This window comes from Carcharhinus amblyrhynchos, chromosome 12 (genome assembly GCF_965287045.1).
Source record: "Carcharhinus amblyrhynchos chromosome 12, sCarAmb.v2.hapA, whole genome shotgun sequence".
Taxonomy (NCBI): Eukaryota; Metazoa; Chordata; class Chondrichthyes; order Carcharhiniformes; family Carcharhinidae; genus Carcharhinus; species Carcharhinus amblyrhynchos.
In genome coordinates, this window is record NC_137335.1 from 23398603 (window position 1) to 23413204 (window position 14602).

The window sequence follows — 14602 nt, forward strand, 5'->3', positions numbered from 1 at the left end:
CCTTAAATTATTTTTTTAAAAATCTGGATTAAAATTGGATTATAAAAGTCCATCAATGTTACAATTTTTGGTTTGTCACAAAAATTCAACAAGGTAACCAAGCTAAACTTTTTCACTTGTTCAATCAATTTCTTTGATTGGAGTATATAGATTTCAGAAATTTCCTTCCTGCTTTAATTATATTGAGAAACGTAATGACTTATTTTTAATACCTGTCAATATAAATTCAAAGCTGGATGAGGATGATAAACTGCTAGAAGAGGGAGGGGAAAGAAGAAAGGGAGGAAACTGTCATCAGGAGGCCATAACTCCAGAGTGTTCAGGGAGCAATTCTCCAATCTGAACATCAGTAATAGCCGCTGAGATGCCCATGTTTCAGTAAGAAGGTTATCATTGAAATTTGCCAACAGTAGCGGCCACTTCAGAGCAGGGCAAGGACTACATTTCAGTGGCTGTGAGCAAATTTGAACTTATATGAATCTGGTTCCTTCCAGACTGCTGCTGGATGTGTTGTACACTGTCTCACAAGGGCGGTCACTGAGGTTCTCTATGCAAAGGGGAATATTTACATATCACTCTCTTTTCCAGAGAGAAATGGACAGAGTTAGTATGGGTGTTTTCAAGGATTCAAGGCTTCCCATGATGCATGGTGTCATTAATACCACAAACATTGCTTTGCATGTGCTTCATGTCAACTCTTCCTTGTAGCTGGAATAAAAGGGTTTCTACTTCCTAACATGCAGCTAGTATATGACCACAAACTATGCATCATGCGGGCCAATACCTGATATCCTGGCAGCAGTCATGATGCCTTTCAATAACTACACCAAATGAAACAGCAACTACAGTCAGCCATTCTTCACTCTTTCCCAGATCAGATTCAGTTGCAGATCAACACCCAAAACTTGTTCCAGCCACAATGCGCCTCCCCTTCAAAAGGTGCAGGCTAACACTAAATATTGCAGGTAACTTTAAGCAGTAATGTCACTAATGATATTGGACTCCCTGCTGCTGTGTGTATACAGAAATCATTACAATAAGCAGGTAGCATGAAGACGGTGTATACTCCTTGCATTACACTGGAGAGGCATTGATCTCTCATTGTCGTCCCAAGGGCCATTTTCATTGGTTACCCAATTTAACTCCCATTATTTTTAAAACAGAATAAAATGTCAATAAATCGAAAAAATTGAAAGTGTAGACTTTAAATATACTGGACTAAGACAGTCAATCTCTATATAGTTTTGTGCGCTTTTCACATTCAAAACAGAAACTTGACAGTTTGTTTTAAGAGATAAGCATGTGTTTTGCTGAGGACCGTGAAATGCTGTTAAAACATTCCCAGAAAAATACAATTCTTTTACGGAACTACTGTGGGTAGTCTGATTTGAAAAAAGAAAATGTTGATTGCTCTCTTAATTTGTCTATTTCCCTTTCCATGTTTTGAATCTGATCAGTTCTCTTTATTTGCCATAGAACTGCGGCCTGATCCAGCAAAGTACTGTTCATGTGGTGCAGTACACTTCTCGACCAACTCAAGGACCGCTGAGCAATTCAAGTACAGGACTTCTAAAGAGATGTGGAAAGGAAGTAGCTACCTTTAATCGGATGGATCTCAGTGCATCTGCCTTTCCAAGACATTCTACAGATCTCAAAGCTGTCCTGGAAAATGGAGACCAAGGTCATGGTAGCCATTTTGAAACTCCAGGTAAAGGCCTTAGGCTTTTTTTCGACAATATACTGTTATATCTGGTCAATTAATTCCATAGGATAAAACTTAATGGGCTGTAACTTCCAAGCTCCAGGTAAGTGTATCTGGAACTGGGGTGGGGGTGGCAGGGGGAGGGAGGCGTGGTGTGAATGGGGGTGGTAGTGCAAAGATGTACTGGGGAACCCCCTCACCTACCCCCAGACGTCTCCATATAAGCGTTGCATGGAAATTGGTTGGAAAGTTCAAACTTTCTTTTGGCAATTACTGTACACTGGGAACCATCCGATAATGCAATTTAAATGGCAAACTTCAGATGGTTCTGTCATGCAGCAACAGATCCCAGAAAAAGTTAGAAAAATTTAAATCACTTCTAGCTTCTGAGTAACTCTGTACACTCCAAACACCCCATAGACTGCTCTCATCCCAGATTCTCCACAGAACTCCCCCATCTCGCGACCAGCACCACCCCCGCAACCCACCATGAGACTTGCCCCACATCCTATCAACTCTCCCTGACTTTGCATGAGACTTCCCCCATTTCCCCATTTCTATCCCTGACCATCTTGACCCACCACAGGACTCCCATATCCCTCCACTAACCCCAACTCCCCGTGGCACTCCCCTAACCTCCCTACTACCCCAACCTTCCCCCAGTCCCGCAAAGGACTCCCAGAATCCCCCTGACCACCCACAGGACTCCTCCAAACCCATCATCACTCCCTCAGCTACCCCTACCAATAACTCCCCTGCAGGCACAACCTGCCCCCACCCCCACCACTGCATGCTCCAGGCACAGTCTGACCTGACTTCCCACTCAGGCCGAACCTGCGCTTCCAATCCACCACAGGCTTGACCAGCCCCATCACCTGCCACAAGGCTCGAACCAACCCAGCTTGGCCCCACCTTCAAATTTCACTTTATAGACTTACCTTTTGGCTTACTTACCTTTGACAAATCTATCCTCCATTGTAGGTCTTGAGTATCAACTGTGCAGGAGGGATCTCACCTACACTGAGGAAGAAGGTTGGATGAGATAGGAGTGCACTCATTTTAACTTAAGAAACTAGGACCAGAGTGCCATTCCATCTCAATTCCCATCCACCAGAGATTATAGGCTAAGACCTCCTAACAATAACCTGACTCCAACTGCAGCCTCCAGCCCCAGGATGTGCACCTTTGCTCCCACTAGGCCCAGGTTCATGCACTCCACACTTCATTGGTTCTGGCCTGGTTACATGATCCATGAAGAATTGACCATGAAAGGGGCCACGCTATCATACTCCTTCCCTCCTAATTACTTGGACTATCTATGGTAAAACAAAATAAAGGTTAAAACATAGGCAGGCAAACAAAATTACAGGAGGCACACCAGGGAAAAACAATTAATAATGTCAGTCAGCCTGGGGACTTCTGGACCACTGCAGAACACCGCAGCTCTGCCAATCCTTTCCTCTGCCTCAGCCACTGAAGACAGAGGTGGCCTTAGCCTCACACAGGTGTAGAAATCTCTGGTTCAGCAACTGTTACATATGAACTGGATGCAGGGCCCACTTGCTCATCTCTTGGAGCTGGCTCTATTCTCTTGCATAAGTGGTTGTCATGCTTCTCTATTCAATGACCAGTGACTCCATCGCATGTGAGATTGTCTACTCCACAACTCTTGCTGGGACTACCCAGGCAAGTCCGCCAACAAAATTCCTTGCCAAAATAAGGTCGTCCACATTAAATGATTCTGTCCCTGTTCTGTGTTTCATGATACTCTTTCTGAGAAGCTTGTCTATCTCCAGCCTCCCCGACAAATTTGGGAGCACTATGTCCAAACAAATATGAAGGCACTGGCCCATTTGCGATTCTGCAGGCATGACCCCAGTGGTGGCATGTAGTGTTGGACAGGAAAAGAACTTGTCAATCACAATGGTAGTTGTCTATAAGCTTGCATTTTCATGGAAGTCTTGAACACCTGCATGGTTCATTCTCCTAACCTATTCGAGGCCAGATTATAGAGAGCTGATCTAACAAGATGAATGCCATTAGACTTGACCACAGTCTGAAATTTGTCAATTGTGAATGTCATTCCATTGCCTGATGCCAAAACTTTGGGAAAACCATGAATCGCAAAGATCTGCCTCAGTTTATCAATAGTGGACATGGCTGTGGTGGATCTCAAGAGCTGAAAGTCTGGCCACTTGGAATGAACATCTACTAGAATAAAGAACATGTGACCCAAAAATGGCCCAGCAAAACCTACATGAAGCCACAACCATGGATGGCCCAGCCACTCTAAGGGTGCATGTTCACTGGTGGTGGTAATGCTTGCTTGGTCTGACAACTTTCACATTGCTGAACCATTTGTTCAATTTTTCTGTTAATGCCAGGCCACCAGACATAATTTCTGGCTAATGCTTTATTCTGGTTGGGCATCATATAGCACTTGATGCAGTGGCTGTCACCCTGGGGCTGGTACAATGATACGGGCCTCCTCAATAGCACACCATCTTTGTAGGATATCTCATCCCTGCATTGCAAATATGGCTTCTTTTGCTGTGCCTTGTTGATGCGTCACTCTGTCAGCACCATCTTCTTGACCTTTGACAGAAACAGATCTCTCTCTTTCTGTCCATGATTTAATGTGGGCTGCTGAGACAGGCAGGATGTTCAAAAAATTCAAAGCCAATAATCCCTATGAAACAGGTGACGATGGTATGTTCTGTGGCAGGACGAGGTGGCGTAGTGCATCTGCGCTCAATACCTGTGTTCCCGGCCTATGCTGGAAAGTATAGTATGGTACCAGCAGCAAAGCTAAGGCAATAGGCACTGCTTACCCTCCTGGAAAAACCCCAACAATGGCTTTTGGTCTGAGATACTGGTGAAATGCCATCTGTAGATGTACAGTTGAAGTTTCTTCACTGCATAGATGACTGCCAAGCTTTTTTTGTCTTTTTTCTCAACATTTAACAAGGTCCTCAAAGCAAATGCAATTGGTTTCTCCGCCCCCATCTGACGTTCTGTGAGACAGAACTGCTCCAAATCAATATGACAACATGTCACAAGTGACTACTAATGGCTTACTTGGATTGAAGCGTACAAGCAGTGTTGATGTCTGTAATGCTTGGTTGCCTTTGATAAACACTTCTTTTTGCATGTCTCCCCACTTTCTTCGCTGCTGCATTTTTAAAAGCTTGGAGGGGGGGCAGAATTGTTGTTATGTTCAGCAGGAACCTTCTGTAGTAATATTTTAGGAAAGATTTTAGTTCTGTCACATTCCTAGGCACAGGCCCTAGGGGTAGCTGAGTTCTTTGGTTCCTACATAATATGAGTACAGAGGTTGTCTCCACTATCTTTAGTAATAGTCGCCAGAATAGTCCCAGAATGGCCAAGATTTAAGGGCTGCAATCTCTTTTGGAGATGTTTGAGTGTCTTTTCACCAATGACAGTGGCCACAGCACCCATATCAACCTCCATTTTTAGGGGGCAGTCATTTACCATTGAGACCATATCAGTGGGAGGATCTTGTTGAGTTGGATTTGATTAAGCGTGTAAGCCTTGGATTTATCCTTTGGTTCCTCCCTCTGCCAGGTTATGCACAGCTGTTGTATTCATTGTTTCCTATTTTTTGGAGTTTGCTGTGCAGCCTGCTTCACTCTACATCTAGCCTATAGGTAACCCTTCTTTTTACATTTAAAACAGATTCACCTCTTGCATGAGCATGTCTCTTGAGGGTGGTGTCCTCTAACCTGAAAACATGCCTCAGGTCTTGGTGCTGAATGACACTTTGCAGGCTCCGTTGCTTCCTCCTTTGGGCTGTTCCTAGCAACAGCATTTTCTTGCCACAACTGATTCACCTCATTCTGCAAGTCTTATGGCTCACACTCGCCTTTTTCAGTGAACTTAGTCATTTCTGCCATCGCTACTGCTTTTCCTAGTGAAATCTTGGTTTCAACAAGCAGTTTTTTTTAGGTGTTGGGATTGTTAATCCCAAAACCAAACAAACCCTCAATATGTCTCTCAACGAAAGCTCGAACTAGCAGTGTTCAGCCTGCTGCTAAAGTCTTGTCACAAATCTGGAGACCATCTCTCCTGACTCCCGAACCACATAATGAAATTCGTACCTTTGCATGGTACTGGAAGGTCAGGGGCTGCAATGATCACAAACTAAATTGACTAACTGGTTGAAGATTTTTGTGTCTGGAGCTTCGGGTATTAACCTCATCAGGTTTTAAGGCTGTGGGCTGCAGATTGTGAAGGGTATCACCTACTGTTTCTCCATGACTGCTATTTTGTTTGCCAAGAAAAAATACTGTAGCACCTCAGTGTCCTCAACTCTCGATCTAGGTGTTGAATGGCTGTATTTTCCTGAATAGTCGAATCGGGCATCTTTAAAATGGAGTCTTTTTCCTTTGCACTTTGACTTCGAGTGGCCTCTCTTCTCTGCAGAGTGGCTTTCAACGACTGATCCAATTTGTCCTTATCGCCAGCAATAGCAACTCGAGGTGACTTGATGTGGCAAGTAACCAACTAAAGAATCTGTTGATTAAGAAGAACTATATCCAGCAAAGGAAGTAACAGCACAGCAATATTGACCCACTGCTAACATCATCTTGACTTCAAAGGCAGCCTACAGCCTCAGGGATGCAAATAGACCCAGGTTCATGTTTTTGCACTCCATTCTTCCAATACAGCCACATGGCCCACAAGAGATTGGCCATTAAAGGGGCCATGCTACCACAGAAACAATTTTTGTTAAGAAGTGTGTCAGCAAATTGTAACAGCCTATGTCAGCAAAGGCATGATGGTTTGGGTTCTTTATTTGCCATCTGCAATTTTAACTAACTAATTTTGTCACAGGATAGCAATAGTTCAACAAATTTCAGACTGCTCTTTCATCAGCATAAATACATAAAAGATTTTTCTAACTGCAATATATAAAAACTTTCAATGAATAGTTCATTAGCTGTCACAGCAAACAAAACTGCACGCTTTTGAGGACAATGAATTTCCTTTAAGGAGAATTAACTAGTTTGACTAACTTAAGATAGAATATTTCAGCCTCTTTCAAGTAGGGAAGGCCAGGGCTGGATTTTATGTCCCACCCACTGGCCTTGAATTCCTGCCTGGAGGGCTGGGAACTACATTCCCTTTCTGTCAATAGCATTCTTCACCCAGGCAAATGTTGAGGCTGAATCAAACTATTTGGAAGCATTTTGTAGTATTTGGTGCTGAGATGACCAGTGCCATCACTAAGACCATCTATTCCACCTCTGTAACATTGTCCAACTTTGCCCATTCTCAGTTAATCTGTGTTTAGCTGACTCTGGAGTTCCCTCCTTAAGTCATTCTACCTCTCCTTCCTCTGTCATCCCATTTAAGGTTTTCCTTAAAGCCTATAAGCAGAATTTTCTGACACCACCCCCCCCCACTCCCTCCAGCACCAACACATTTTCTGGTGATGGAGGCTGCTCACCATTGGCATGGAAAATATATTAGGACAGGTGACCATGAGCTTGGTCAAAGAGTTAAGCCAAACTTCTCTGGCCCTTCCAGCCAACAGGATCTTCTAGTCCTGCTGATATCTGTGAGGATTTGCATGCCCTGCATCCTTTGTCACCATGAACACATCGTGGGGGGGTCACCATCAGCAAGACTGGAAGAACCCGTTGGTGGGAAGGGCTGGAAAATTTTGGCCTGCCTTTTGAGCAAGCCTTTGGTCAACTATCCTTATATACTTTTTTATTGACAATACACTTGTTAAGTATCTGTAAGTTTTGTTATGTTGATGACACTGCATCAGTGCAAACCATTAGTGTTGTTGCATTTCCTTTAGTCTGTGTTCAGTTTATCTTTGGGTATCTCAGTGTACCCTATAAAATATTTCCCTTGTGGGGAGCAGCCTGAGTAATGGGAGGCGGCTGCTTTATGGTGGGTTCCTCAGATATACTGATGGAGGTAAGCACTATTTCTACGATGGAAAGATTGAGCCCCAAGTTCTGTGCAAATCTTTTGTTCCAAGATAGTGCTGCACTCCTCCATACTCCTTGACATTAAACACAGGATTTCTGGCAGCCTTCCTTGAGCACTAATCATTTTGTTTGCATTCTAATATACCTTCTTCTGTTGCCTAAACTGTCAAATTCCTCTTCTGACTCCTCTGCAGCAGAATTGGTGTGGGATTTTACCATCCAGCAAATTGGCACCTGTGTAATCCTCCCCCCTCCCCGCCCCTAGTTTTTGCACAGTTGTAAGTCGGTCATTCCCTTAGGCTGGCCTCTAAAATACGCTCAGTGTCAGTCTCTAAGCTGATTAATGTGAATGTAAGATTGACAGAGCCTCTTCAACTTCACTGTCTTTTCCCTCTTTCTCCTCTAACCAGAAAGTTTCCAGTTGTTGAGTATCTGAAAAGAAAATGTGTCAAGGATTGTTCTGGGGAGAGAGGAGGAAGTACAGAGTGTATGTTTATATCATCTGCAGCTTGTGAGTTAGTAAAGATTGTTAGATATGGAGGAAGTGAGATGAACAAAAGAGGATTGGGTACACAGACACTCCCATCATCTGCCTCTCCAGCTGTCCTAGTCACTATAGCCTCAACAATGCCCTTTTTCGTGATGTCATTTTCACTGGGTCAAAACATACAGGCATATTTGTCCTCCTTAAGTTCTTTCCTCCTGCCTCCTGTTAGGCACCAGCCCCTCCCGCAAGAAAAAAAGAAGTGTGTCAGTGAATGGCTTTATTGGGACATGTGACTGTCATAGTTGAGTTGCAGTCAATCTGTGCAAGCCGAGTTGTGGCTGTGTAATTTGTAACATTGCTAAGTGTGTGAAGGTGAGATAAAGCATAAGAGAGGAAGGGTTCAGTACTTATGGAGATTGTTAGTCGGTGAGTAATGGAGGTGTAGTGAATTGAGCAGTCGATGAACTAGTCGTAGGATATGCCATTTGAAGATTGAAATCACTCACCTTGACAGCTTGTGTCAGATTGATAAACTTCTTCCTTCACTGCATCCATATGCTTGGAGCTATGCTCGTGGCATTAACCTCCATTGTTACTTCTTTCCACTGCCTCCTTAGCACGTCTCAAGGGCCTCCTGTGGATATACAATATCTCTCTTTCTCTTCACATTTTACACTAAAACTAAAACTAGTACATTATCAGAAAATCTCACTGTACACTAACCTGCCTGCTCAGCCATTCTTAAAGTATCGACACACTTTCAATTTTCAAACGACTCGCACCACTTCGTATCGTCAGTGCACCTTCCCTTTAACAGGTGCAGCTTGCCTTTAAGCAGCATTAGTAAATTGTGACATTAATTCCCTTACTCATGCATGCATCCACTGATAAGCACAGGTAGTGCTGGCTGCAAACAGCCATCATGTAAAACAGCAGGCAGCAAAAATTTAACATTCCATATGCAATGTAATGCCCAGGCTCAGAATGATCACATACTGCAATTCCCATGCCTGTTTTCAGGGAATATCCATTTTAACCCTTTACTGATTAAAATTAAATGAAAAAAAAGGCTTATGGTAAAAGTTAGCTTCATAACTTGTTAAGAGAAAAAAGCTAAATACAAGAAACGTACAGGGCAGAACTGAAAAAGGAAATACAAGGAGCAAAAGGAGTAGAGCAGAATAGTGGGTAACATAGAAGTGAATTCAAAGTCTTTTATAAGCATTCAAGTAATAGAAAGGTAGTAAAATGAATGGAGGATTCAATTAGAGATGATAGAAATCATTGAGAAGCAGAAGACATGGCTGAGTTACGAAATTAATAATTTGCAATTGTTTTCAGTAAAGAAGACACTTAAAGACGAAATACTTAAAAGAATAGGCAGCAGAAAAAATAGAAATGTCATTTAATCTTGATGTGCTGCATCCTTGTTTGCTAAGGAAAGCAAGGGTGGAAATTGCAGAAGATCTGGTCACAATCTTTAAACACTTTTTAGCTATGGAAGTGATGTTGGAGGACCGGAGAATTATAGTGTTACATTCCTGTTCAAAAATGTTTAATTGAAACTTGAAAAATATGCCAATTTGAATTTTTTAAGAGCAAATTATGTTTGACTAACTTGATTGTGTTCTTTATTGCAATAGTGGAGAAGATTGATGAGGGTGATGCAATTGACTTTATGTGAATGGACTTTTAAAAGATGTCTGATAAAGCATTTTATATGTTAAAAAAACAAAGCCAATGGAATTAAAAGGGCAGCAGTTGCATAGTTATGAAATTAGCAAAGGAACAGGAAACAACAAATATTTGTGAATGGGTGTATTTCACATTGGAGGAAGTGTGCATTGGTGTCCTATGGGGTTGATATTGGGGCCACTATTGTTTCTGATATATATTGATGACCTGTGCTTGCTCATACAAGGTATAATTTCAAACTTTGCAAATGATGTAAAGCTCGGGGACATAGAAAATGGGAAAGTAATAGACTTCAGTAGGGGATAGGCTGGTGGGCATATGCATGGCAGTTCAAATTTAATAGAAAGAAATGTGATGAGAAGTAATATAAACTAAATTGTATAGTCATGAAGAGCCTGCAGAAACAGAGAGATCTGGAATACATACATGAATCTTTGAAGCTGGCAAGGAGGGACGAAGGGCCTGTTTCCTGTGCTGTATTGTTCTTTGACAAATTGAGAAGGTGTTAAAAAAACATATAGGATCCTAGACTTTGTAGAGAGAGTCACTTAATTAAAAAAGCAAGAGTGATATGTTAAATCATGATAAAGCGCTGTTGGGCCCCAGCTAGTATGTCAGGACCAATTCTGAGTACCACACTTTGGGGAGGATGTCAAGATTTGGAGAGGGTGCACTATACTGGTGCCAGGGAAAAAAATACATATTCTCTGATGTAGGTATTATATAAACTAGTGTTGTTTTTATATAGCAAAGAAGGCTAAGGAGAGATTTGATAAAACTGTTCAAAATTTTGAAGGGCTTTGTTAGGTAGAATAAGGAGAAACTGTTTCCAGTACAGAAAAGTATCAATGAACACATTGGTATTTGGCATTAGAACTAAAGATAACATGGAAGAAAATAATTTATGCAGTGTGCTGCAATGATTTAGAATGCACAGCCTGGAAGAGTGGTGGAAGGAGATTCAATATTCACTTTCATACTTGAAGTGAAAAAAAAATGCAGGGTTCTGGGTAAAGAACATAGAGTGAGACTATTTGGATAGTTTGTTTGCCGGCACATGCACGATAGCTTGACGGTTTCCTTCTAGGTTGTAAAGTTCTCTTACTCTTTCATTCCATGTGCCCGGAACCAAAAAATGTTCATTGTTAAAATAATTAATTACTTTCACAGTGTTACAATTTTTTCTTAGTGTTTACATAGATATGAGAAAATTTTTTAACTGCAGTCACATTAGATTTCTTACGCTTTTCTTTTATGCTTTTCTATGTGGGAATAACCTTCATTATACTTCCTGCGTTGCTCTCAGTGACATTATAAATCGGTCATAGTCCAAAATATTCATAGAAAATGGCCTTTTGACCTCATAGAAGATCAAGTGATTTTGGTAAAACATTAGCATAATGGAACCTTTTCAATAAAGTGATAAATTACACACAGTTCAGAAGATATAAAATACAAATGGGTAGATTTATTGTGTTCAAGGACCAAGGGACAAAATCTCCTTTACATGATGTTTAAATTGCTGATGAGAATAATGCCATTTTCACCTTATAGGCCAGCAATGAGATTCAATCAGAAGTGCTTACTAATAGCTACTGTATTTTGGGAACGGTTGTCTTCTTTTGTCTTAATTAACTGTCAGAAAATTGTCTAATTATCTGATTGTTACTGTGCTGTTCATGCAAATTGCGACCACAACCATTTGTTCGCTCCCTAGTGCCATTCAGCTATGTGTCCCAGTGGAAGGGCATTCTGGTAGGTCAGGAAATGTATCACTTCTTTAAGGCAGCTGTTACTTAAATTTCATCAACTCAACATTAAACAGCTTGCTTCTTCAGAATATGTATGCTTTTGCAACAGTTATATATTTAATTCCCTGTACAGCATGACAAAACATAGATTTTCAAAAACATTAATGTGTGGCAGTCAAAAGTGCAAAGAGGGAACTAGAAATGAACATAGCCAAAGACACTAAATGTCACAGCAAGAAAACCTACTAACGTTATGATGACAAGAGGATCATCAGGAAAGAACTGAGATTCCTTAAGAGTACAGAATTGAAATTGATGATGAGCTAAGATGTTAACATACCAAATGATTACTTCCAGAAAATATTTGTTATTCTAAGATGCAGCCGAGGTTCTGTAAGTCATCTTAATAACTTTTGTATCACTTGCACAGAGTACTCAGACAGGCTAAGAGGGCTCAAATCAAATAAAGCCACAGGTATGGATGATTTATATCTACATGTCATACAAGATTGGAGACAAAATGTACAAGAAACTGTGAGAGCTGATGGATGTAAATGAGGGCCTGCTGTTTTGGAAGCAAGCCAACAGGGAAGTGTCAAATGTCTAAAAGCAGCAAGCAGAAGACTCAACCACCTTAGGAACAGGAGTAGGCCATTAGCCCCTCCAGCATTTGTCACCTTTCAGTGAGATCTTGGCTGATCTGTGATCTAACTCCATGTATCTTCTTTTTCCTCATTTCTCTTAATAGCTTTCAGTTGACAAAGATTTATCAATCTAAAGTTCAAAATTTTAAACAGTTGCCATTTGCAAAAGAGAGTTCCAAACTTCTACTACCATTTGCATGTTTCCTAATTTTACTCCTGAAAGACTTGACCCTAATTTTTGATCTATGCCACATTCCTAGACTCCCCAACCTGTAGAAATAGTCTCTATTGATCCTATCAGTTCCCCTTAATACGTTGAAAATATTGATAAAAATCACCTTGTAACCTTCTAAATTCCAAGACATACAAACCTAATTTATGTAACCTCTCCTCACAATTTAACTCTTGAAGTACAGGTGTCATTTTCGTAAAACAATGCTGTATTTTCTAAAAGGCCAGTATATTGTTTTGTTATGATGACCACAAAGGCCACAGGGGATCATGGGCTTTGCTGAGTACGAGCTGCCTTATTGAGCAAGTAGAGGCTCACCCAACGGGAAACAGTCAACGGGGCTTTTTTTCACTCGGACCGTTGATGTAGGTCCTGAGGTGAAGACTACCTGACTGTAGGATGCAGGCATGGCCCTAAAGCAGTAATTTAGAACATAGAACATTACAGCGCAGTAATGGTGTTAAAGGTCCAGGCACCAAACAGCTATTTACTCTTTGAAAGCAAGGAGCTCCAGATTCTATGAAGACCAGAATGTCAGACTAGACATCATGTGGCCGCATGGCTCAGTGAAGCCTCCCTCCAAGTTCTCCTCCAGGCCATCGAGTAAAGGCAGAAGGTGCTGTTTTGCCAGGGATGACAGCAGAAGGCCCTCCCATTTGACCACGGCCTGAATGGAGGTCACAGTGGCAGTTAGTGCCCATGGAACCCACAGGAGAACTGTCCAGCAGTGCAGGAAGAGGATGCATGATTTACTATGCTCCACATGGGTAAGTCTATTCACTGCAAAGTGACACTCATTAAGGCATTTAGGAGTGTAAGTGTGCAAGTGCAGAGGGATGTCAGACAGGAGTTTGCATTGCAGGGTTCAGCAGCAGATGGGACATATGTGCACTGAATGTATGCCAGCCATTTCATGCTCTTAATGTTCTATCAGTTGCAGGACATCCTGTTTCCTAATCATTTACTGGGATGGTTTGGTAATGGGGAATAGTTGTGGGATACGGGATGAGATACTGGGGATGACTCATACTGGGGATGACTCAAAAACTACCGTTGGTACCTGCGCCCATTGGTAATTCAAGATTGGAAATGCCAACACCCTTTATTGTACACCAAAGGAAAATTTTAAGTTTATTTATTAGTATCACAAGTAGGCCTACATTAACACTTACAATGAAGTGATGGTATTCGATGATATTGGAATAGTATAGGTTAGATGGGCTTTAGATTGGTTTCACAGGTCGGTGTAACATCGAGGGTGCTGTAAGTCATAAAATTGATATTTTTTTCTGTAAGGTGCAACGGAGCTGTCTTTACAATAATAACAAATCCACGAGACTCCAGTACTACATTAAATCAGTTCCCCCTTGCTAAGACAACAGTTCGCACTCATTGCCTAAACAGAACCGATATACTGATAATGACACTTGCGCTTCAGTGATCGCTTATCATTTTAATATACTCTTGGTACATAATTTTGAACAGTGTTTGCAGCAACCACACATTTCATATTACCATGTGCAAGAAACTATTCAGAAAACCACTGGATAACAGCAGAGATAGCAAGTTCCTGCCTGCCACCACTGAGAGGTTCACTGAGCTCATCATGAATGATAGGTAATGAACTGAAAAGCACAAGATTGTGCATTGATGCCCCACAGTGGGAATCATGCTCACTTCTTGCCACTGTGCTTGTACTCCAGAATGGAGGATTAAATATTCCCCTTGGCATCGAAGGCCCAACTGCAGCATCATATGAGGCCATTGGCAAAACTATACCTCAAGTGGGGTCCGAATTGACCATTTCTGTGATATCAATTCAGTTAAGGAAGGCCAACAGCCTGAGTTCAATTCCCATACCGGCTGAAGTTACTCATGCAAGCCCACCTTCACAACCTGAAGTGTAGTGATCCTCGCATTAAATTACCACCAGTCAGCATCCCCCCTCAAAGGGGAGAACAGCCTATGGTCCTCTGGGCATACAGTGATTTTACTGTTACCTTTTATTGCCTTCCGTTTGTTTTTGTTTCAGAACATTTTTCATACTATCTTCGCCACCTGAATTTCAGGCTCAAAGCTCCTGGCTTAAGACAAGACTCCAAGAAGGCCCTTGTTGTTGCATTCT

General features: G+C 41.6%; 1 protein-coding gene across 1 annotated transcript in view; it reads left to right on the top strand.

Annotated features, from left to right (window-relative positions):
* Positions 1-14602, top strand: part of prkn (parkin RBR E3 ubiquitin protein ligase) — a 1024997-nt gene that overhangs the window by 407375 nt on the left and 603020 nt on the right. Inside the window, exon 3 of the mRNA XM_080200221.1 lies at positions 1477-1708. Coding sequence (XP_080056347.1) covers positions 1477-1708 — 232 coding nt within the window. The remainder of the gene's footprint in view (positions 1-1476; positions 1709-14602) is intronic.